Source organism: Diadema setosum, chromosome 18, assembly GCF_964275005.1.
Source record: "Diadema setosum chromosome 18, eeDiaSeto1, whole genome shotgun sequence".
Taxonomy (NCBI): domain Eukaryota; kingdom Metazoa; phylum Echinodermata; class Echinoidea; order Diadematoida; family Diadematidae; genus Diadema; species Diadema setosum.
Window position 1 is genome coordinate 34,825,047 of NC_092702.1, and position 23,468 is coordinate 34,848,514.

Here is a 23,468-nt window from a genome sequence, read left to right on the forward strand (position 1 = left end):
CGGTGATGAGCACGGTTTCAAATTATATTGATCGACAAAAGACGAAATTGGTGAAACGAACGTTACACAACATTTCAGAGTGTCCCGGGACTAAAATTAAAAGCACAATATAACGTCAAGACTTCAACAAAAGTCTTATAATTTTACTTCTTAATTCATGTCTTACTTTGTGAATAGTGCATGGATTGTGGTTTACTGATGATCTTTATTGTATCGGCACATTATGGAAGTGTTCAACCAGGGAGGTGAAAGAGATCTCTCTTCCACCTCCCTGGTTCAACCAGTTACTGAGCTTACTTGCCTGAAGTTCAGTGATTGATGGGCAGAGGATGGATTTGAGACACTAACTGAAATATTACGTTTCAACACAATATAGTCAGGAGGAATGTACTGAGGGACTCAACTGAAATATACCAAGTAAGATGATTGATGGAGGCTTAAAAACTGAACATGAGAAAAAGTACCACAAAAATACTGTAAATTTTTTAATAAAAAATTCTTCCATTATGATGTAGGCCTAGGCTATAAATAGCGGTTGCCACTGGCGGTTGCCACATCAGTGCGCCATCTCGACCGATTGTAACAGTATTTTGTTTCACCTTCTTTGGGTGATTGATCGAGAATATTCGGCTCTTTTTTCTATAAGGTTCACAATTGAACCCTTACTGTGCCAGGGACTTTGGCATGGAATAAAGAGCGAGTTGCTCTGCGTTGCATCATGGAGGTGGCTTCCACCTCCCTGGTTGCATCAGGAAATACACAAGACCGTGCGATAAAGAAGTTAGTCTTTATCACAGATAGCGTTTTCTATAATACTCAAAATGTTAAAACAGTTATTTAAGAACATTGCCCTGAGGCTGGTTCACAGTATGATTATGAATACATACACGTATAAATATCATGTGTCACTTTTCTCTGGTAATATCTTCACGTAAATATTTTGGCGTCCCCAAAATATTTTGTACAGAAATGAAAGTGAACATGTAAAGTAATTTCCAGCTATTCAAACTTCCGGGTTCAATACATAACTTCAAAAAAATAACAAAATAGTGTTTTCTGTTCAGTGTGGTTTATAATCCAGCAGAAAAGAAGATATACAATGATGTACAAGATAGCTAGCTTCTTTATTCTACTGTATATTCCCTTCGAAACATTAATTCCACTACTGTTCATTTTTATTCATTCATACCATACAGAAATGTGAATAAGGTACTAAATCTAAAACGTGAATCGTTGACGAACAAGTCAATGGGTCTGAATTTGTTAGACTACAAAGCTCATCAAAATGTCAACAAGTGTTGCAACATCGAGCTGCAAGTCGATCGTGTTTTACTCTCAGTGCAGGGTACAGTGTCAGTGAGTGTAATGATGGTGCAAGAGGTGTTGAAGAGGCATGCTCACGCCTGCTGCCAAACCAGAATAAATTCGGGCAGAATGTGAAGGTAACAGACACTTTTTGTTCACCGTCGCTGAGAGGAAGCAGTCTACGACTAGCTCGGAAGGTAAGCAATTGCAACTCATCATTACGTTCGCCGACCCTTTGGTCACTATATAGTGTCTACGTGCTACTCCACTACGAGTGCCTGCACGCTAGTACTGACGGGACGTCCCCAACCCAAGACAGGCGAGTTCTCGCTTCCGAGATCCCGAGCCGCGATAGCTTGGCCGACTGCCCGGCGCGGCACGAGCTTGTTGTGGCTGAACACTAGTCGAGATTGGTTAGGCTAGGTTACTACATACTAGGGGAAAAACTAGGGTTTTTTTTACTAAACCAAATTATCCAAGTAAGATTTCTTTCTGCTTCTCATTGACAAGCCAAGACTGTTCGTTTTATTAGAAGCTTCCCATCTTACATGTAAAACTATGCTAGAATTTATTGCAGTACAGCACAGGGCCAGGCCCAGGGGCTACTAGTGGCGCGGCTACAGAAGGTTTTCAAGTGGGGGGTCATGAGGGGGAAGAGAAGGGAGTGCGAGTCATTTGTACCCTACCCCTCCTGATCCCCCCTTTTTTAAAATATTTTTGCCACTTCAAAAAAAGTGTGTGTGTGTGTGGGGGGGGGGGGGTCTTCAGCCCCTGCAGCAAAGTTGTCACAACAAAGCTATGGCCGTAACACTTTCAATGCAATGTACTGTCACTACTGTAGCATAAATTATTACGATTTATTAATTGATTTGTGTGTATTGTGTTTGAGCAAAATGTGCAGTCGAGTTGACATGCAGTCACCTGAGTCGACATGTGAACATGGCACACAAAGAATTAAACTTGTTTAAGGGAAATTATGCCATATGAGCATGTGAGCACTTAACCCAAACTAATACTAGGGCCTACATGAGATTGTACCTTTTAGAGTTTGTTGAGTGTATTAAAAAAAAAAGAAAATATATATATATAGAGAGAGAGATGGGGGGGGGGGACTTCCATGAATAGGGACAAAATGGGGAGAAATATTACAAAATCTCTCAAATCATTGAATCAAACTCCTAATGCTCACAAGACTTGTTTTTTAATATTTACTTTTGTGTCCTTGATCACCATGCTCCCCCCCCCCTTTTTTTTTTTTTGCCATAGTGACATTTGTTTGTAATTCTTTCCACTTACCTGCAGGTGTATTTTGGCTAATGCTAGACCTGCCACAGTACAAAACTGCGAGCTGTGTCAGCATCTTGAATAAGGACTTTGCTAATATCAGGTTTCTCTGTGTCTCAATCATTTTTCATCCATAGCTCTGACACTCGGGATCTGCAGCCATTCAGAACCTGAGCCAAAAGAAGGGTGAGAGAAAATCCAGAGCAGCTCCTCAAACAAAGATATCCGATGAGATAACAGTTTAAAATCTCTTGGAGCAAGTGCAATTTTTACAAACAACAACAATGCCAGGACGCGGGCGTGGACGTGGACGTGGACGTGGTGGGAGGGGTCGAGGAAGGCGTGGCTATGGCCGTGGCAACAGCCGGCAGGCAGCTGCAGCAGCATCTGCTTCGGATGTTACTACTACTGCCACTCCAGAGGAAATGGTGAGTGTTTAGAAGGCCTCAGTGAAGTGTCGGATAAGTGATAATTCTAGTCTATTTGCAAAATGTTGTGAACCACAGTAGACATAGTAGTGAATAATTTTGGTTGACCAGCAACGTTATGCCAAATACACCCTATTAGAATCACACAGTATACTCTCCCTTATTTGTATGCCCCTTCCCCCATGGCTACCAAATTTTATCAAAAGATGGTCCTTGAAACAACAGTAGCCTAAGCTCAAAATGTCTAATAGATATATCTCTAGCATTTAGAAGTGACTGTAATCCTTGCATTTTCTTACATTGCCTTGACTTCGTTCATTCTTTACAACAGCGCATGATTATTTGTGAGAAAAATATATTTTGTAAAGAAAGGTTTCTAAAAAACACACAAAAAAATTCTTGATACAAAGTATTAGAAATTCTGACATGATGTATTCCACACTTTCATCACTTTGATTTTTTTTTTTTTACTTTCAAATTTCCAGTTGGATGCATACAACCAGTTAAATGAGCATTCAGATCACATGAACAAATTTAGCTTTTGAAGATGATGTGATTTCAAAAAAAAAAAATTTCCCTATTTACCTATTTTTGTAATCTGTGGTATACTCTTTTTTTTCTGTCGAGTAGGAGAGGTCTCCCCACCTCCTCTTCACCGTCAAGGATTCAACTTTTGACCAGCACCTGGCCACGCAGGAGACAAACAGGAATATCTACCTTGCCTCCCTGCAGGTTCTCCTAAAAAGTGGTGTGGACATTCCCCAAGGTAAGGCATCAACTGATGGTCACAAAGGTGAAAGGGGAAGGGTGGTGAGGGATAGGGGTGGAGAGGGGTTGAAAGAGGGACCCATGGTTTGTCCTATAGTGCTCCAGAAGACGCTCTAAATTTGAAAGCTTTGGGGTCATAATCTGATTTCAAAGGGAAACACCTTTGCTAGAACAAGGGAAAAAATATATATTTGTATACTTGGAAATGGAAAGCAATGAAAATCAGCTAGCTTGCTCATATGGGAATTCCATATAAAGTAGCTTGTATCAGCACAAGATGGCAGCAGTTTTTTTTTTTTTCTTTCTGAATAGAAAATGATTATTTTTACATTTACACAAATATCGCATGTATGGATTTCTTAATGAGACCATAACGGTTTCTTTTGTCGCCCTCTTGATGTCTACTCTGCAGTAACTCCCTTGTGCTGGATGAGTAAATTAGCAATTTTGTTGATGTTTGAGATGAAGGATTAAATGACAGTGGTGGAAGTACTGTAAAAGTGGATATTTTCGCACAACTAATTTTTCACGCTCAGCCAGGAAGAAGAGTTTTGCATGTTTTCAATTCCGCGGAATCAAGACATCAACTCCTGGAACATACGGGAAGCAAAAATATTTGGGTGCTTTTACTTTTGCGCTAGATTTAGGTTGCACAAAATTTGCGAAAATTTCAACACTGCAAAAATTTCCACATTTCTGTACCTAAAATATGCAAAACTAAATGACAGCTGCCACTCTTTTTAGCTTCATCTAAATGCACAGACTTGGAAGTGATAATTGCCAGCTTGTGAATCTGGCAGAAACCCCTCAATGAATGAAATGTCTCTGACAATTGAAAAGGCGTTTAACTTGCTCGCGGGTATGTTGTTTGAAAACTGCATACCTTTCTTCTTGCTTTCCTGTGTTGAATAGATTTGGGCATAAATATAGGTTGTTGAAGCTTCACTTAGTTTTCTAACCTGTATTTTGTGTTTGGTTCTCTTTTCCACGATGAAGGTTCTAAGGTGCGAGCCCTGGCGGCTGCGTGGGCCCGCAAGGACCACACTCTGGCCCAGTCTCTGCTGGCAGAGTCGGACCACTTCACCCTGGCGGAGGTGCTCAAGGCCCTCATGATGCTCGACGCTGGCCGTCAGGTCCGTGAGAAGGAGCGGCGCCTGCGACAGCTCCAGATCATGATCCAGGACAAGGGGAAGGTCAGGCCCAAGAAGATGTCAAAGGTCAAGTCAGACATTGACAACCTCAACAAGACAAAGCCTAAGGTGAGAGGACCTAGAAATTGTGTGCCAGCAGCCAATGACTTTATTTTCACTGAAAATTTTACTCTATAGCATGCAAACTACAGCATTTGTTTTGTTTTTGTTGTTGTTGTTTTTTTTTTTGTTTCCCCATTGTCATGATGCATTGTCATTTCCTGGTCAGTTAAAAGTTAGGAATGGAAGTCGTTTTTGACCGAAAAAAAGAAAAAAAAGATTACAGCAACCTAAGTTCTGAAGTGTAGAGAATTTTGTCTGTCCCACTGTCTCACTGTATTGTTGCAGTAATAGAGGTAACTTCTGTTCCACTACTGACTCTCTAAGTGGAAAGTAGGAGAAAATATTACATATCCAGTATCAGGTAACATTTCAGGGGAACGTAAAGGACACATTCTATTTCATTTACAAATATAAGTACAGAAATAGAGGAAGTTTTAACTTTGGTGTGTGATACGTCAATTTCAAGATTTGAGTTCATTCACCTATTGAGAGCTGTCATTGCCTGAGCTAGAAGTGCCAAATGGAGCAGCATCAGCATTCTTGAAGTCATGATCCAGGGAGGGATGATTTCGTCTATACTGTCACAGTCTGGCCAACAGGTGTAGATAACTCTTTGAAGACTAGTCCCCAGTATGGTCAGGCTGGTGTCTGTGGGAAATGCTTGTCATAGCAAACTCAGCTCGTCCTCAACAGGTTTGTCATTTTTTTTCCCCTCATTTATGCAGCTTGGGTCTGTGAGTGGAGCTCTGAGCCGCCACATCCAGCGCTGGGTGCGCGGTCTCTCTGCCTCGGAGCTTGAGTTCTATGCCCTGCGCTTCCCCAAGGAACCCTGGAAGAAGATTGCCGACATCTGCCATCTGAATCCAAAGAAGGTGCGTCGTGCTGGATACCAAAGCAATTTTATTCCATTCTCCCATGATAATTGCTTGCATGTTGCATTTTTATCTTTTTTTTTTATGTCTTCTGCTCTGCTATTACATGTGTCACATTTTGCATATATTTTAGGAAAGAGGGAGTGTCGATAGAATTTCTCTGTCATGCCTCTGTTGTTGTGTATAGATGCTTAGTGTAGCTCAGGACATTATGATTAGTATGGGAAATAGGACATTTTCTTTGGTTTGTACACCACATGTATGTGACCCTTTTCCTCTTCATCATGCACTTTGCTATTTTCATGTGACGCATGTCTGCAGTTAATTATGTCTTGATTATCAAAATTGACTCCCAAAATTACAGCAACTTTCCACTGTATATGTCTTGAGTTATGGACCAAAAGCACATACAAATATGAATTTTTCGGCCATAGTTAACCCAGGGGGGAAAATCATGATTAAGGAAAATAAGAAGTATGATTGTAGTGAAGTACAACAATAATCTGTTGATGGTCATGATAAAAATAGGAAACCTTCAAGTAATGTCTGTTTCAAAATGTGCCAACGTTGTCTACATTGTTACAAGGGAAATTACTGCTAGGTTGCAAGAGCGTAAACAAGACATGAATTGATCTAATCACAGGAAACAAATAGGCCTGCAATTGTAAGAAAAATGAGGTATGCAAAAGATTTTGAATAGGCCTAATAATTGATTAAGGTATGGTTCAAAGAAATATTTATATAATATTGGATGGCCTTGAGATTAATACAAGGAAATATTGGACAAGCTATGCACAAATATTGGACGAGTTGAAGACGAGTCCAATATTTTGCTTAGCGAGTCCAATATTTCCTTGTATTAATCGAAAATAGGACATCCAATATTATCATTATTATCCTACAGAGGATTTTAGCAAAGAATATTTTCACTTAACCCTTTCTGTCTCTGAGTGCTGTATGGTCTCCTACTGTACTTGATCTTGACATGGGGTATGGTACCGGTACACTCTTCAGTGCAAGTTAATCTACTTCATTCCCTGATAAAACAGTGATCTATATGTATCCATGGTAGTCGTCATGTTACTGTTAGGCCGAGATCTATCAATAGCTAATTTAGACCAGAATTAGATGTTCTTGTATCCGAGATCTGAGACACAATTCACGTCACATCTACCGTAGATCGTGAAAGATTTACTTCAGTAGTACTGTAGTTCTATGGCCTACTGTACTTAGTAATAACACATTATGCATGTAAATGCAAGCGGCGGCGGCCGGCTACATGTATTTGTATATCGCGCGCGGGCTATCTAGCAGTAGCGCTGAGCTGATCAATCGTCGCCGGCCTGCACAAAAAAAAAAAAAAAAATGCAACTTGTTTTCATCAAACCTAAATTTAATTTCCTGGTATGAAAGTGATATTTTGAAAAATTGTATGCAAAACAATTTCAACTAATTGATATATGAAATTTGTTTGTATAAACACAGAATTTTAGAAGAAACGATATTTTAGTTAATTCGTGATTGACCAATCAGAGACATTTTTACTTCATATTTCGGGTCATCTCGTATATATCTCAGCCAATCACGGTGCAGTTTATAAAAACTTTGGGGAATCCCCTCTTGCCGTCCAATATTTTAAATATTGGTCGCCTCGGCAAAAAAATATTGGTCGAGTTCAACAAACTTTCTAAGTGGGTCGGAGGTTATGAGGTGCGTCGACAAAATAACACTTGTATTCGGGCTCCAAAAATCCTCTGTATGGATAATAATACATATTATCTGATCACTGTCTCCTGTTAAAGTCTGATCAGGTTAGATGTTGGTGTTTAGAACCCTAGTACTGTAATAAGTATAACAAAGCACAAATGCAAGAGACAGAATGGACAAAGTAGGTAGGGAGGTGTCAACTAATCACATCTCTCATTAAGTCAAAAAGAACTGCTAGAATGACTGTCTTACAATGCCATCTACAGGATTTCCCAGGATGCCCCTGGTTTCTGCCACACTGCTTCGGCGAGCCAGCACCCCAGGATAGTCTGGTGGCCAGGTGCGCCAGCATGAGTGCCGCAAACATCAATGAGATAGTCCAGAACACCGATGTGCCGTACACCCACATCAAGCAGTTCGTAACATCACTGACTCCCGAAAGCAAGGCTCGCATCGCAGAATACGAGAAGAAAGTGGATACTCTGCTGTGGTGAGCATGCCTTTTTTTTTTATTGTATTTCAGTAAACATGGGAATTTTGCAGCATGAAAATTGGGTACATTTCTTGAATGTGTGAAAGCAAAAGCTTACTATTTTATTGCTCGTTAAATGTAATTCTATTTTATGTTTTGATTTTGCAGAATTAAATACTTGCAAAATTCATCTTACCTGGCCAAGAGCAAAAGAAAAAAAAAAACCAATAACTTGTGCAGAAATGTCCTCTTTTACAGTGACTGTATGTGATTTATGAGACTTCAATATAATAACTTCATAAGTTAATTTGTCTCTGTGTTAGATTAGTTAGCTTTACCTCAATTTATATTTGTAATTGCTGTAGCTAAGTGTGCTTTGATTTGAACTGTACTTAATTGAGTTGAATTTGAATGAACTGAATGTAAAGGAACTAAAAAGAATGGAACATATCGTCTGTTGAGAATGAGAAGGGCGTTAAGTCATCTTGAACACTATGGGTTTTGTGACAACTTAACGCCCTTATCAATCTCAACCGACGATATCTGAATTGACCTGGAATGAATTGAATTTGACTGAATTGAATCATTATTGATGTTTGCAAGTGTACTTTGTTCCAGATGATAGGAGTATACCACTACAAGTGGTATCCTGTGATCATATTATCAGCCAATCAGTGTCATGTTCTGTGACTGAGACATGCGTCACCACGCTCAAATGTTCATCCGCAGGTACTACGAGGAACTGCGCGGTGACGAGGTTGACCTCGCGATCTGCCGTCGCATCCTGCATGGGGAGAAGGTGACGCTGCCCACCGGGAAGCTGCTGGAGAGGATGCTGCTCCTGAAGATGACCAACTCCTCCAGCCCCGTCCTGGAGGCCCTCATCCCAGAGGCTGAGAAGAGGCTGAAGAATATGAAGTGAGTGGAGAACAGATCATCTCTTACTTCATGTGGACTCACTAGATTTTTTGAAAGCAGAAAAAAAAAAAAAAACTTGTGCTAAGTGTGTCAAGGAATTCAACGTTTCTAAACAGACCCTGATAAATGCGTACAAAGTAACAAACAACCAAACCCTGCCCATTTTTTTGAAAAGATTGAAGAACATTATTCAAAATGAGAGAGTTAGCTTCTTGCTCAATATGAGCCCTCCTTGATATTTTTATTCTTGTTTAAGATTGTGCAAAGTGTTTCAGGGTATCTTTAATTCCTACAGCCTATCCTCACAACAGCAATGGGAATACAAAGTCATTTCTAAGTCGAAGCACTGATGCCAAATAAATTTTCTCTTGCTCTCTTGCCAATAAGTGGAGAGAAATTTTGACACACTGCTCACATTCTTGATGTTTTAGGGGTCCAGTGTATTCTAGCATAAATTCTGAGCCAAACAGACATATTGTCCAGGGTCATGTAAAGAGCAGCAGATACTACTCTGCAGCTTGCATTCTATTATTGCTGTAAATCAGTAGGCTAAACTAATGTTGGCAATATAAGATTTAATTTCGTAAGATTAAAGCAACAGCAATACCCACCACATGCACATGCTCTTGATCTTCTTTTTCAGGATGGAGGTCCAGTTATGCTTTGCAGTCTTGCCTGATGTTCTGTATGTTTGTTTGTTTGTTTTTTTGTCTGTCTGGGCAGATTGTCTCTGGAGGCACCAGTGGCCATCCTTGGTGACCGCTCTCCATCCATGGACGTTGCCATCAGGACCAGCACCATCATTGCGGGCATCATGACGGCCATCACAGATGCCAAGCTGTCTTTCTTCAGCAACAAGGACTACGTGCCGGAAAGTCTTCCTAAGACTATCTCTGAGGTACGATTGGTGTGAGGTGCTGCATGCTGATTTTTAGTCTGTATGTTTGTGTGTCTGTTTGTGTGAGCTTGTATGCATGGGTGTTTTTCTTCTTTTTTTTTTATTGTAACTATCATAAGTAATATCTGGGATATTTGAAGAGAAACTGGACTCCCTATTTCAAGATGAGGGAAATAAAATGAGGAGAGGAATCAAACAGACTGAATTGCATAAAGTTTTAATAGAATCAGACATAAGACAAGAAAATTATGACATTCAGAGTGCTGCCTGGCTCAGCCCTAGTCATATATCGTCACTGAAGTGACAAGACTGTGTATCTCAAATTCTGGTGAAAATGACTTTTTAAGATTAATGGTCAGATAATCAGTTAAGTGATGTCCTCTCCAAATCCTGTCTGTCTTAACCCAAAAATGAAGCCACTATGGCATCCCAAAGGAAAGGTGATCCCATTTGATGTAGTGCTTTGGCCACCATGTTTTTTCGCTCTCCTTCATGTCCTTTGCATCATATTATCTCTGAGGTCCAGTTCGTAAAGTTTAAAAATCATCCAATTCAATAGTGAGTACTCTCAAAGGGGTGTTTTTGTCGCTTGATAATTGTCCCAAACTTAGCTTTCAGCATGTTTATATTACAGATTAATGGGAGAGCTGAGATGTAGTACTTAAAATAATTTTCTTCAAATTTAGCTTTAGTAAACATTTCTTTTATTATGTGTACATACTTTTATTAGTGATAGTGTACATTTGTTTTTTTGGCACAGTGTGGGGTTGCCCTGTTGACTCAAAGAGCAAAACATGTCACATTCACCGCACTCGGCTAAGAGCTGAACAACACATTGGCCCTTCCCTCCCCCCTCCCCCAAGAAAAGAAGGAAAACCTCACATTTTAGATACAAATCTCACAATCAATCTCTTAATGATTGCTCTCTCTCTCTTTCTCTCTTTGTCTAGGTCCTGGAGATGGCATCGAAGTTGAAGACCGACGGCAGCACGGCACCAGCGGCAAGCCTATGGCCTTACTACGAGCGCAAGGAGATCATCAAGACATTCGTGATGGTGACAGATGAGGAGGAGAACTGTGAATGCAACTACTTTGGGAAGGACAACAGCATCAAGTTCAGGTGAGGACTTCGGTCAAGGGACCACGTACAAGTTTGACAAAAAAAAAATCCCCCAAATCTGCAAGTTTTCCTTAGAAGATATTTTTTCTTTTTGTTTGTAAGTGGAGTAAAAAAAGAAGAAAAAAGAAGAAGGAATATCATAGCATGAAGAATGATATAACAGATATTAAAAAACATTAAGATTTTGTTGTATCGTTCATGCATGGCTGGTAACTGGGTTGAAAATGCCCTCTGTCGTGGAATTCAGCCCCCTTTATGTTCACAACTTGTGTGCTACAAATCCTGAATGATATCTGAATTGTTAAAATTGTTAGATTTGTGAGACTTTTAGCAACAACATGTTTCACAAGTTTTCTGTCTTACAGCATTTGGTCATTTCATTTTTTGTTTGTTTGCTTGCCTGTGAGGAGGTCCTTCCATCTTGTTAAATAATTTCACTCATTCTGACTGTATTTCTGTGTTTTTTTGGATGTTTTCTTCCCAGGTTCCTCCCTCTGTTCAAGAAGTACCGTGATGAGGTGTACACCGATGTGAAACTGGTCTTCATCTCCTTCCTCCACCGCCAGCATGCCGAGGGTCAGATGGTCAGGGAGCTCCGCAGGGAAGGCATCCACCCGATGCAGTTCACCTTTGATGGTCACCGGCCGGACCTGACAAAGCTGGACACCATCCTCGGCCTGCTCTACACGGCCACCGACGAGTTCCGCGCCGAGGTGGAATGTGCGGCCGGCAAGATGGCACCGTTCGTCGCCCCCAAGACAGCTGGAGCCCCGACAACAGCGTCGGCCCCGCCAAAGTTGCTAGATGAACCAGAGGCAACTGACGAATCAAAAATGCAGGCTGCAACCGAGTCATAAGATGTGTACCAGTACCTGTACCATGGAATGTGAGGTGTGATGAGACCAAAATTTTTTTTTTTCTCTTGACTTCGAGCCTCCAGGAATTCCCATGGTTGGTAGGAGAGCCAAATGGACATTTGAGTGTTTCTTATGCATTGCCTTTCATTGCCTTTGACAAAGATGAAAGACTTGTGCCATTACAAACCATTGTCAGTCCAGTTCTTAAACACAGCTGGGATGTAATGAGAGAAATATAGCTTCAACGAAAATGAAGTACTCACATCATTTCACACTAGAATCAATTCATTTTTATTGGCACAACTGAGATGGTGCGAGAAGAACATGGAGTCGACAGTGCAACTCAACTTGATACCTAAGGTGTGAATTTGCAACAGCGATACACAAAATATCAAAGAACTGATTTTGCATAGCATAAAAAACAGAAATTAACAAAATTGCAAACAATGTAAGAGTCTGTCTCTTGATAGATATGCCTTGATTCCCAAAATTGATTTCACACAAGCCAAAACTGTTGAACTCGTCATGAAATCAATAGGCTGATCTTTGTAAATAGCAAACACTCCTCTATGTGTGTATGCATAAGCTGTACTACTGTCTTTCAGGTATTTGCATGTAATACCTTCATTGCAGCACAAAGATTGAAAACCAAAATTTCTGCTTATGTTCAATGTAAGAAAGGAGAGGAATTCCCATTGTCAGAAGAGGAACAAAAGCCTACTCCAAGAAAATTGGAACAATTAGAGCATTATTTTGTTTTCTTTTTCTCATCAAGGGGAGTGTTACAGAAAGTATGTAAGTGAGTTGAAAGCTTACTTGCCATTTTTTGCTTTTTAACATGTTTATGAGTTTTGTTTCTTACAAATGTGCAATAAATTCAAGGCATGGCAATAATACTATCAGTCTTACTTTTGTATATGCCATGAGATTTGCATAGATTGCATAGTTTTATGTGATTCACATCGTAGAGTATTTTGTGAAGTGTGCATTTGTGATTGAGAGCCACACTGACAGTTTGAAAAAAAGAGGGGATATTATCCCTTTTCAAAAGAAAATTTTGTGATTTCCCACATTGGATATGATATAGAAGGCATATATGTCATGAAGGTAATATTTTGTAGTAATTTTTGAGTTGTTAATTTTGCAAAACGAGTTGACTCACAAAAATATGTGAAAACTGTTGAAAATTGCAAAATATATGAAATGTATCGTCGTTGGGGCGACAAGACCTCGTATCTACAAAATGTCAATTGTTCAGGAGAGCCAAAAAACATGGCGGCCAAAGCACTATAACAAATGGAATAGCCTTTCCTTTGACATGCCGTGGTGGCCTCATTTTTTTAGCTAGACAGTTGGGATTTGGATAGGATATCACTGAACCCATTATTTGACTATTAATCCAAAAAAGTCATGTTTACCAAAATTGCAGATACAAGGTCTTGTCACCCCAGCGACGGTATAGTATTTCTTCCAAACATTTTATCCGAATTGAGCTCTGGCTCGTAAATGATAGAAGAAAGACAAAATGAAGGCCTTGAGCAAACATATATTAATTTTAGTGTGAGATGTGGTGTTGCTATGTATGTAGACAAATCCATTTCTTGGATGGACTGAGCCATGTGTATAAACCATGTTCATGAAAAATATATTTACATGCAGGTATTATATCATTAAAAGAATGTACAAGAAATTTGAATATTTTCTTTTTTATCTCTCTTTACAAACTGTTGTTTGTATACTTTTATGGGGTACCTTTTCACGTAAACTCTGATTGTTAAATTTCACTCTGTTTTGTTTCGTTTTCTGATCTGTAAGGGCAGGAGGAGATTTTAGTAGAGCTTGAGTTTCATATTATTTTGTTTGACTTGCCAAACATGGCCATAGGAGTGACTCAAGTGATTTAGATTTGTAACCAGCTTATGCAGTCCATTTTGGGAATTACAATTACAATAATGACAGATTCAAAAGCAACAACTGAAATGTCCAGCCCCAACAGCATGATCAGTAACCAGACAACTGATTATTAACCAACTGCTGCTGTGATAAGTGCAATGATTCTCTTGGTGTTTAAATGAAATAAGTTCCAATGATTTCGTATCAACTGAGTGCTTGTGCTTCGCTGCAGTTTACCCATGAAAAGTGTTTCCCATTTTGCCATTGCATCATTGTTTTTGTGTGTGTGTGTTGTTGTTGTTTTGGTTTTTTTGTTGTTTATTTGTTGTTGTTGTTGTTGGGGTTTTTTTTTTCTTTGTCAGGACACACATTAGGTGTGAGGTTTGTTCACATGAGATGAAGAACCAGAAGGCATGGGCTTTGTTGAAAAAAAAATTACAGGGGGAGTCAGTTAGTGCAGAATACAGTTGTATGATTAAAAATACATTGTACCATTGTCAAGTTCCTATTTGGGCTAACATATTAGAGGCTTATTCGCATTTTCAAATGATTAAAAAGTTTGCCTGTGTTTCAGAAATTTGATGGTAAGACAATTGCTACAATTGTTGATATACTTCATTCTAAATATCTCTACACGCTACTTTGATGTTCCTGCAAATAGACGAGGTTCCGTGACGTCAAATGACGCTTTGGCTGAGGGGCAAAAGTGAATTTCATGCGTATTACGCGCATGGCTCAAGCGCGGTGTTTGCTTGGCGTATACCTGCCTGCCTATCATGAGACGTGGTTATGTAACTCTTACGCGCTTGCCCACTCATATAGGGGTCCCCTTACGCAATTTTTGCCCCTCAGCATGACTTGGTGACGTCATTGGAACCTCGTCTATAGAATAACATGACTTTGTTTGATATGTAATGATGGTGTATGAAAATTGTACTTACATGTTTATGGAAACTTGATATTTGCAAAGTGAATTTTGTATAATCCCTGTTGTATTTTTATATCATTTTAACAGATGTGAGTTCTTCTATAGTATAGACTGTCAATACTAACTTGTTGATTTTTGTCTTGGAATATATTTTGTATTGAGACAAAACCATGTGTTATTGTTGTGTACTCTGAAGTACGGTATACCTGGAATTAATACAACACTTGATGCATTTTATCTTCTGCTTGTTTGACTTCCATTATATTGTGTGAGAACTCTTTGGGTTATGACGTTATGCTTGTGTTTTGTAATTTGGTAAGCAGATACGTGTGTGTGTGTGTGTGTGTGTGTGTGTGTGTGTGTGTGTGTGTGTGTGTGTGTGTTTACTGTGATTCTCTGTGAATCTTGTTTGTTTCTCTGCCTGTTTCAAATCAACTCATCAAGTCCTGCTGAATTTTGCAATGACTGATTTATACACGTGTGGTCATCTTTGAATTGGCATTTCTGCATTTCAAAATTCAATTTGCACAAGTCAGAAAGTGATTTACAACAGTTTGTTAATTTGATAGAGACACAAAAACTCTTGTCTTGTAAGGTGTTTCCAATGTAAGAATCAGTGGCAATTCTGCAATTAAAAGCCTCTTGAAAATTCTGCAACCAAAACAATTATACTTGAACGACAAAGGGCGCAACAAGACACAGAAATGACTACTCCCATACCTTTTGAAATACTAACAATAAGTGGTAAATGAAGAGTTTGATTGTTGCAAAACAAGTCAGTCCATTCTTGTCAGTTTGAGATACACCTGTCTTGTGATTAAACCTGCTAAAAAAGCAAGGAAAAGAGTAAGAAAATTCTGGATTTTTTTTTATTGTTACTTCATGAAAACATTTTTTGTTATGCAACAAATGCAACATTTTGAATAAGAAATTTCTTCTCTACAATAGTATGGTTTCCATAATCATGCTAAAGATACAGGCAAATAGCAACTGTATCGCATTATATCTTATTTGTGTCTGAGCTGGGATAGATGAGTACATTTGTTAGTGGGTGTATGTTGCACATGAGTGTGTGCTATACACCCTTTTATTTCCCAAATTAGCACACAAAAAAAGGAAAGAAAAAGTAGATACCAAACTCAGAAAATGCACATAAAGTACTGAAACCTATTAAAGTCTGCATGTATCTGTGTATAATAATAAGCACTAGTATTAAGTACACACTTACAAAACATGATATGCTTGTATAGGTGGGTGGGGGTAGGCATTAGCATCTTTATGGAGACGCCCGGGTGGAGACGGCAAACATATATTTTAAGGCCCCGTCACACAACAGCGAATGCCCAACGAATGCCCAACGTATGTCCAATAAATTTGAAATTTGGTAATACTAGAATAGCTCGTAACATGCTTGGCGTTCTTTGTATTCATTAGCTATTTGTCAGGATTCGCAGAGATACGCTGGAGCCGATTTTATTTTTTAAACATGTCCAAAATCTCCAGCGTATCTCTGCGAATCCTTATGAATAGCTAATGAATTCAAAGAACGTCAGACATGCAAACTGTCTTCACATTTTTGAATTCGTTGGGCTTTCGCTTGGCATTCGTTGGGCATTCGCTGTAGTGTGACGGGGTCTTTAGGGGCAAAGCGACGTGGACATAAACCGTCGCGTCCATTCGTTGAATCGGTATGCTGCCATCTACTGTCGATTCATTGACATGGGGGAAAAAACTTCGAAAAACTTCGAAACCTCGTAAAGTGAGCATTCATTATACGATGAAGATCTGAACCACAATTATAGTCGTCCAGTTTCTAAAATGCGGGAAGGTGTTAAGTACAAGTTACTTTTCAGATGTACTGCCATTGTGTGTTGCCGAGGCTCATTGGAAAAAAAGAAAGAAAGAAAGATGTAAGGACTACAGTCTGCTTAGGAACCTATTTGTTCATTAATTTGTGTACGTATTAATCTATTCACTTATTTAGCGAGTAACTTAATTGATAAGTTGATTAGTCATCGAGTTAATTAGTTGATCAGTCAGTTAGTTAGTTAGTTAATGAATTAATAGGTTTGTTAGTAAGGTTAGGTAATTACTTGAGTTATGTTAATTTGATAATTTATCTTTCTGTATTGATTTGATGTTATTTTCATTTTTGGTATATTTTGGGGGCCTAGACATTATTCAGCTTAATATATAGATTATTACTTCATCTTACCTTATGTCTTCTCAAGTACATGATTATCACACAATCTTACGTATACTATATGCAATCAATTGTGAGCTGGGTCCCATTTCATAAAAAGTCGCTGTGATAACAACTCTTCTAGTTGCTGGAATGGCAATTATTGTCATGGTAACGACAAGAATTCAGTTTCCTGATTGGCTGTGGCTGTATATTGGAAGTTGCCATTGCAGCAAGAGTTGCTATTCTAACATCATGACATGGGGCCATGGTGGGCGTCAAGCCGATGTCAGCTGCTGAGTGCTGCTGCAGAAAAAAAAAAAAACATGAAAATATTGGTATGTATTAATCTCAAAGCATTAATCTCATATTCAATCAAAAGCTCTTTGTATCAAGTGATGTTCACTATTCCGAAGGTTCGTTGATCCAAACATGAAAGAAGGTTTGTTATTCCGAAGGTTTGTTATTCCGAAAAACAAGAATTCCCTGCCATATCCCTGCTAAGCCGCACCTGTATGTTCGTTAATCCGAAAGTCAAAATGGGTTCGTTAATATGAACATTAATTGTGGAGTTATTCCGAAGGTTCGTTAATCCGAAGAAGAAAAATGGTTCTTTAATCCGAAAATGAAAATGAGAAGAAGGTGCGTATGCTAGCGAAACCTTTGGATTACGAACTTCATTTCGTTAAGAAAACTTCGGAATAACGAACCTGTAGCCGTTTTATTGTTATTACATGTTTTGTGTACGGTGGTTTAAAAACGATGTCGCATACATTTTTATATCAACGCCATATCATCAAGACAACTGTGTAGGCCTACTAAAAGCAACTTTAAAAGCAGTATGCCAACAATCTCTGAATCTCCCGCATCAAGCACCTTATTTCATCCAGCCAATGGCATGGTCATAGATCCTTAACCAATTAAATCCCAGCATAGACCACCTTTTTCTGACACGGTTTTGTTTTTTTTTTCTGACAAATTTCTCTCTGATTAAATCTTTCTGATTCTGTCAGTTTAAATAGATTTGTCCCGTTCCATAGTATAATCTATTTCCAGTATAAGAAAATGCAGTGAAGCTTCCGAGAGGTGCCAAAAGAGATGCCAAATTTAGGTAATGTGAAAATGATAGTTCTCTGCAGCAAATATTCCCGCAGAGGACCTGAAGCGTTAATGAGAAATGTTCCTAAACTACGTGGATGGATTCAGTGATTGTTGAAAGATTGATGAAACACATCGGTGAGGGTTTGATGAAATCGGGCAACCTGTTCCAAAGCTATGTTTAAAATTTTGGTAAAAATCCATGTGCTACCCCTCCCTCTCAAATTGAACTCTGCAACAGTGTTAATAGTGACATAAAACAGTGCACTTACGCACCTATTACTGCATACGCACAGCACTCACTTACATTATTTTCCCTCTAAAGCGTAATATTACAATAGAAAACAAATAAAACTATTTTTCTTTTTTTTTTGTGAGAGGCAAACCCGAGTTATATTCCCAATGAGGCCATCAGCCCAGTCAAGCATGTATGCTTATGCTGACGGTTTCCTGCTTTCTTATTGAATCCTTTGTACTGCCCTTTTTGTATCATATGCAACCATAAATGTTTTACAAAGATTTTTGCTATAAACTGGACTTTTGTATTGCTCCTTTGTCATTTGTTTTGTTTTTTGTTTAAAATGGCCACATCCATGTAATTCATTTTGATTTGATTTGATTTTGAGAAGCAAAATAAATACGAACGAACATAAGAACATTAATACGAAGATAATTTCACAATGTTTCATTTTTAATGAAAAATCCCAGGTTCTAACATTTTTTGAGTCTTTTCTTTTCTTATTCATGCCTGCAAAAAGAGCCAGGTTAAGTCGTTTTGTGTGCGTGTGTGTGTGTGTATGTGTGTGTGTGTGTGTGTGTGTGTGTGTGCGTGTGTGTGTGCGTGTGTGTGTATGTCATAGGGAATGAGAAAGAGATAATGGTCTATAAATTATCAATAGCATAGACACAGTCAACCATCGCAACAGAACACCTGGATGAACGCACAGCTTACATCGATCGAAAATATCACCTTGTAGCGATATAATGGATTAGGCCTATACCATGCAATGATAACATGATTGACATGTATTAATGCACAATCTAAACATTGTCAATCTCTCCCCCTCTCCCTGTCGTTGTCTGTCCGTCTCTCTCTCTCCATATCAGGCCTAGTTTTATTCTGTTGATTATGCCCCATGAATGCTTGATTTCACGCATATCAATGAGGGATTCTCTCACCCTCTCGGCCCCACCCCCCTTCTCTCTCTCTCTCCTGTCCTTCACGCCCTTACTGCAGCACTTCATTCCTGCTTTGGGTGAGAGCTATCGGGGAGGTTTCGTATGTTGTGCCGTTGTTGTTACTGATTTTTTTTTTCTTTTGTCAGTGCTAAAGTTGAACTTCCTCTCTCGTGTGAATCATTACACATTAAATATAAGATATTCATTTTGGCCAGAGCTTGGCTAGGGAGGTGAAATAGTTGTATACCCGTACTCTGGGCTCATTCAACAATATTACCAGGAACACAATATGAGTTGTTATTCAGTGTATAAGCTATTATTTTCGCGAGGGTTTAATTTTCGCGAATTTCGCGAATCACTATTGGATCGCGAATTTAACAATACGCGAAAATGTTGTCATACGCTATGGTAATAGCAATGCATTTATAATAGCTTTGGTGTCAATTCGCGAAAATAACATCTCGTGAAAATGTTTGTGAACTCCTAATTCGCGAAAATATCTGTACGCGAATATAACAGCTTATACAGAGTATAATATAGTTCTAACATTTTGAACGAGCACACCTATTCTTTCTAGTCTGCGATGAGATATTGTGCAGTACGATAGGCTACAAGCTGTTATGATAGAGGAATTTGTTAAGGAACAAGATAAACAAGAATAATTTTGATAACCTATTTGCTACTACGAGGAGAGGAAAAACAAGCAAACATTCCTACATAATCGATGTTCAGGGTAGCCCAGTTACAGCCTGATTCTTTTGTTTGCTTTGTTTTTACAAGGACTCCATACACGTTTGGTATAACCTTCAAATTTTAGCCTCTGATAGTGATCAACATACTTTTATTTATCTGAGCTTAATATAATAATGATAATGATTATAGTTGACCGAATTGCGGTGGAGCAAAATGCTATTGGGAAAAAAACACACACAATTCCCGTTGCACTTACGGTGACTCCTTTTTTTCCCCTCGTCAAATACAGCTGCAACGCAATGCCATGAGATAAAAGTGAGATGATTATTAATGATTCATTGATTTTTATAGTGACTTTTTTAGGGGAAGTTATTTGAAATGCATGGAGGACAGCATGGAGGCTAGATTTTACACAATACGTTGGTATGGCATCACGCACGCACGCACACACACACACACACACACACACACACTCTCTCTCTCTCTCTCTCTCAAAAAAAAAAAAACACCGCCAACAGCAACATACATCCACAACCCATACAACATTGTGTGTACATTGCCAATTGATAAATCAATTACTTTTTTTTTTCTGTTTAAAAACCGAGAAATGGAGAAAACTAGAGATAATTATGGGGAAAAATAACAAGAGGGAGACGAGAGAAGGACAATCATAAAGTTGGATGCTTTAATGGAGATATGAGGGGTTTATCTTTATACAGTTACTGGTATAGTTATTTCGAAGGTTTGTCATTCCGAAAGTTCGTCATATACCGAAACACACTAATTTCGTATACACACATATCGTTATCCTATAAGTTGAAATTGGGTTCGTTTGTTAATCCGAAAATGATAAGGTTCGTTATTCTAAAGCTTCGTAATTCGAAAATGAAATAAGACTCGTTCATCCGAAAATGCAAACAAGGAGCACGCGTACTAACAACCCCCCCCCCAAAAAAAGTAAATAAATAAATAAATGGCTTGCGCTCTCACCAAGAAGACGACTCCACGTCTCCGCGACGTCTCCAACTTATCAGCCCCAGCAGTCGCGGAGACGTCTCCAACATAAAAATGGCTTGCGGTCTCACCAAGGAGACGTCTCTGAGACGATTATGGCAGGTGTCAAAAAATTTCAAATATGATGGAGCCCTTGCAGGATCACCTGACTTGATCTGTAGGTAGGATGTCAGCACGCTGATGGGTCACGTGGTTTCTAAAGTGGGTCAAACAGCGTCAAATAGAGTTGCGGAGACGTCTCCGCGACCTCTCACCGGTTTTTCTGGTCTCCAGCAGGTTTCGGCGACGTCTCAGAGACGTCTCTGAGACATCGCGGAGATGTCTCAGCAGTCGCGGATAAACTAGTCTCCGCGACTTTTCCGCAACTGATGGAGACGTCTCTGAGACGTCGCGGAGACTTCGCGAAAAAAATCGAACATGTTTGAATTTCTTGCGACTCCTCGGAGACTCTGTGGTTTTCAGGAGACGTCTCGGAGACGTCGCGGAGGCGTCTCTGCAACTAGCAAAATCTGGAGTCGCGAAATAGTCGCGAACTAATTTCAAGCCCGGTGAGATATCCCTTTAAGGTATGAATCAGTCACGGAGGATATGTGGTGTATTTACTGTAATTGGGGTGTATTCCGAATGTGGTAAATAGGCCCACTCTTCTGCTGATTTAATAATGCTGATGATTGCAAAGGCCTATTTAGTGAATGCTATAGGTATAATAATCAAATCGTAAGTTAAGAATGAGTTTAAACTTGATTTGCACAAAATAACTATTGATGAAGCTAAAGGCAATTGAAGGTCATGTCACTAAAAAGAAAAGAAATCAGCCATTACAAAATGATACAGGTAGGCTATACTCATTTGCATTGACATCATTAAACTAACCCTCGATGGCAAAATGTAATGTTTCAGTTCAGATTTGATATTTTGTCTGTAATAGGTAAAGTGTAAATTATAAATAAAAAGATGGATAAAAGTTGCTTATGGTGTATACCCAGCATCTTGTCGAAAGAGGAGCTGTGGTATAGGCATACACGCGATCAAGTCCGTGTATCGACACTGTGCTGCACATCATTCTGTTGATATTATATAGCTTTTATATACAACGATATCACTTTAGTGACAAACTGTGATATAAGATGTGGGATGATCTCAGCATGTCTTTTGACATAATGATACTGCGTATGATTATTTAAAAAACAGGGGCATACTCGAGTTGAGATCATAATGGTGACGAATAAGTCGTATATACCAGCGAGAACAAACATTTGTGTGTGTGTGTGTGTGTGTGTGTTCTGGTGTGTGTGAGTGTGTGTGTGTGTGTGTGTGTGTGTGTTTAAACTCCATATACATACGAAATGAAGCAACAGCTTTATAAAGATTATGCTGATGAAAAAAAAATCGTCTTATTTGTGCTTTAGTATCAGATGTACTAAAAAAAAAAACCCAACAAAAACACGAAAAACACACGGTTATCATTAGTGATTACGTGTTAAAAGTATTGCCATTCCAATAACACAATGATTATGACATCATTTAAAATAGACAGCATCTGTATTATGAAGACATAATGGTCTTCCATAGTCAACTTTAAAAAAGAAACCAGGACAGAACGAAACTAAAATATCTTTTCGTTCTGTCCTCATTTTTAGTATGTTTTATATTTTTCCTCCGGCGTTGGACAAGACAGTAATCCCAGTGGGATGATTCTCGCCCACTGATTCGATAAAGATGTGCAGAAATCATGCCGTAGGGTGACAAGGCTAAACGTAACGAACGCTGTACTTACGTCAAGAAAATAATCCCAGAGACATGCTGTTGTTCGGCTTTCTATATTCTTTGAATTAAATCTGTTGTTAATTTCCGGCGATGTGTTGACACCAAAAGTCATTGGCCCTTGTTCGAAGTCTGGCAATGATCTTGTTAAGTCCATCAAAGACTGTGAAAGAGCCATATTCGCGCTCTTCTACACCTGAGGCTAAATCACCTGTTCGAATTAAAAAAAAAGGAACTTTATCTAGTCTATTGTACAAGCCTCGTATACATAAAATTAGTGGGTATGATACGCCTTTTAAAAGTATGAATACAGATGGCGGTTGTTTGTGATACCCTCCACAACTTCCTTTTTATCAGGGAAGAGATAGATGAGATAAGTGACGATGTGGAGCCATCCAGAATCAAACAAGTTTTTCAAGATGCAACAAAATTTTTAATCTACAAAATTTTCCATATACCTCTTTTTTTTTCTTTTTTTTTGCTCGAGTATCATGTGTTTTGTTAATTTCATAATATTACAGATTTATTTTCATTGCTTTGGATTTTTTTCGAATGGTTTGAAAAATCACGGAAGTGTCCAGAGATGCTTTACATGCATGAACGCTGACATCAATTAAGTGAGTCGGTAATTCATCCGCATTGAGTTACGAGCGGTGGCTAAAGGATTAATTTGAATGCATGGCTTGTGTGAAGTAAGTTATTCGTTTGTCATTGGCAGATTAAAAAGGCAAAAACAAAACAACAACCCTGTCTAATAGCGTAATTATGTTCCCTATTGTCTCGTGGCATTCAAGTTCGTTATTGTTACTTTGTTCAATCGATTGTTATGAATGAT

General features: G+C 38.9%; 1 protein-coding gene across 1 annotated transcript; it reads left to right on the forward strand.

Moving 5' to 3' along the window:
- Positions 1–1,377: 1,377 nt before the first annotated feature.
- Positions 1,378–14,926, forward strand: LOC140242157 (uncharacterized). Its single transcript, XM_072321922.1, has 10 exons — positions 1,378–1,502; positions 2,727–3,017; positions 3,648–3,783; positions 4,782–5,044; positions 5,764–5,910; positions 7,884–8,107; positions 8,819–9,007; positions 9,731–9,905; positions 10,856–11,025; positions 11,510–14,926. The coding sequence occupies exons 2-10, from the start codon at positions 2,874–2,876 to the stop codon at positions 11,880–11,882; spliced, it is 1,821 nt and encodes a 606-aa protein (XP_072178023.1). The 5' UTR covers positions 1,378–1,502; positions 2,727–2,873; the 3' UTR covers positions 11,883–14,926.
- The last annotated feature ends 8,542 nt before the right edge of the window (positions 14,927–23,468 follow it).